At 39.5% G+C, this 1,786-nt stretch overlaps 1 protein-coding gene across 1 annotated transcript in view; it reads left to right on the forward strand.

The window, feature by feature from the left end:
• Positions 1-1,786, forward strand: part of mbd1b (methyl-CpG binding domain protein 1b) — a 10,092-nt gene that overhangs the window by 6,264 nt on the left and 2,042 nt on the right. The window contains exons 12-15 of the mRNA XM_032512619.1: positions 587-748; positions 840-1,019; positions 1,181-1,258; positions 1,349-1,429. Of these exons, the coding sequence (XP_032368510.1) occupies positions 587-748; positions 840-1,019; positions 1,181-1,258; positions 1,349-1,429 (501 nt within the window). The remainder of the gene's footprint in view (positions 1-586; positions 749-839; positions 1,020-1,180; positions 1,259-1,348; positions 1,430-1,786) is intronic.

Raw genomic sequence — 1,786 nt, forward strand, 5'->3', positions numbered from 1 at the left:
CCCCCCCCCACTCTCTCTCTCTCTCTCTGTGTGCGCGCCCCGTTCTCTGTCAGGTAATACAGTACTACAATGTCTTCCTATGATGTAAGTCAGTAGTAGGCTATACTGTGATGTTGCATATTAAGTGGTTTGGGGTCCTTCTGTAAAATTAGGTTTTGAAGAACTCTAACCACAGGCCAAGCAATCGGCCCATTCCAAACAGGCACATTTTCAACAGGCACTCCACTAGTATCTTATTAAATACAGGTGCTTTCACTTCTTTACTTTGACGTGAAGAAGACCATATTTGGCTGAAACACACCAGTCATGTCCACATGAAATAAAAGCAGTTTATCTTTAAGCAAGTGCATAATTTGGTCTTCTAAAATCAAAAAAATGTAATTGAGTAAGAGTACAAAGTAGAGCTGCATTAAAGCTTTAGTGCGTAGCTTTTTGAAATTCTTGAGTACAAAAAGGTGAGTGTTTGTGTGTGGTTTGTACAAAAAGATTTCTCATAAGTCATCTGCTATCAACATTCATTTTGTCACTGGCAGTGTAGCATTAAAATGTCTCTTTTATTTTTATTATACACTTGACTTGCCCTTAGTGGCATAAGAAGCGGAAGCGACGGTCCTGTGGAGAATGCAAAGCCTGTCTCTGCAGGAAAGACTGTGGCACATGTGATTTCTGTATAGACAAACCAAAGTTTGGAGGCAGCAACAAGAAGAGGCAGAAGTGTCGACTACGTCAGTGTCAGAGACAGGCAATGGTAAGAGCCTAGTGATCTTCAATGCGTTTGTTTCTTGTAGTAATGATGTAATAGTATTGATTTTTACATATCTTTCTGCAACTTTTGGCAGAGACACTTGCTGCCTTTCCAGATGGGACAAGGTGACTATGGGCCAGATGGCTCAATGCTGCCGGGCAGGCCTAGACCTCACTACACATACAGTCGGAAGTCGGGTTTAAAGAAAAACAAAGGACCGCTATCGGGCTTGGACTTGACTGACAATGAAGATGAAGACAGTAACTTTCAAGCAGTGAGTTCCCAAAACTTTTAAAAATATTTATATTGTTTTTATTTTCCATTTTTTTTTCTTTATTTTTTATTTTTTAAACTTAGTTTCATTTTAAAATAAAACCTCAAATTTAAGGAAGAATTTGTGCTTTCTTCTCACTTGCTTCTGTTTTACTGCTGTAGATGAGCTGGAGCTCTGAACCTGCCAGTGGTAGCAAACACACTTATGAACTGAATGTGAGAAACCAATCATCTATGCAGGTTTGAAATTAGATTATTATTTAAATTTTTTTGCCACCTAATGCTTATCTCACCAAACAGAATGTCACCTTTTATTTTGTCTTTCCGCAGTTGAGTTTTTTGGATTTCAGACAGCAGAATGGACTGCCTGACAGAGTTCCTCACATCAGCAACCACAACAACTCTGAACTAGTAAGTTTACATTCCTTCTAGTGCTGTCAAACGATTAAAAGGTTTACTCGCGATTGATCAAGCCATCAAGTGGCATTTCAGACTGGACATGCTGCGATGATAGCTCAGTTCACAATGACAAAACACACAGATCCCTTTGGTCTTGTCAATGGAACCATTTGGTAACTTTAAAAAAGTAAACGTTCCATTTAGAATCTTATTGGCATCCATTTTGGTGTCTTGTGCTCGCCATCCACTCAAAATGTAACGTTACTACTCTTTGGCCGGCTCGCAAGCCCAAGCAAGTATGTGCAGTCTGCCTGTTTTGTTTCCAGTCTAGCTAGATCAGGTGTGGTGTTGTAGTTTTTCTAACGTTAC

This window comes from Etheostoma spectabile, chromosome 4 (genome assembly GCF_008692095.1).
Source record: "Etheostoma spectabile isolate EspeVRDwgs_2016 chromosome 4, UIUC_Espe_1.0, whole genome shotgun sequence".
Lineage (NCBI taxonomy): Eukaryota > Metazoa > Chordata > Actinopteri > Perciformes > Percidae > Etheostoma > Etheostoma spectabile.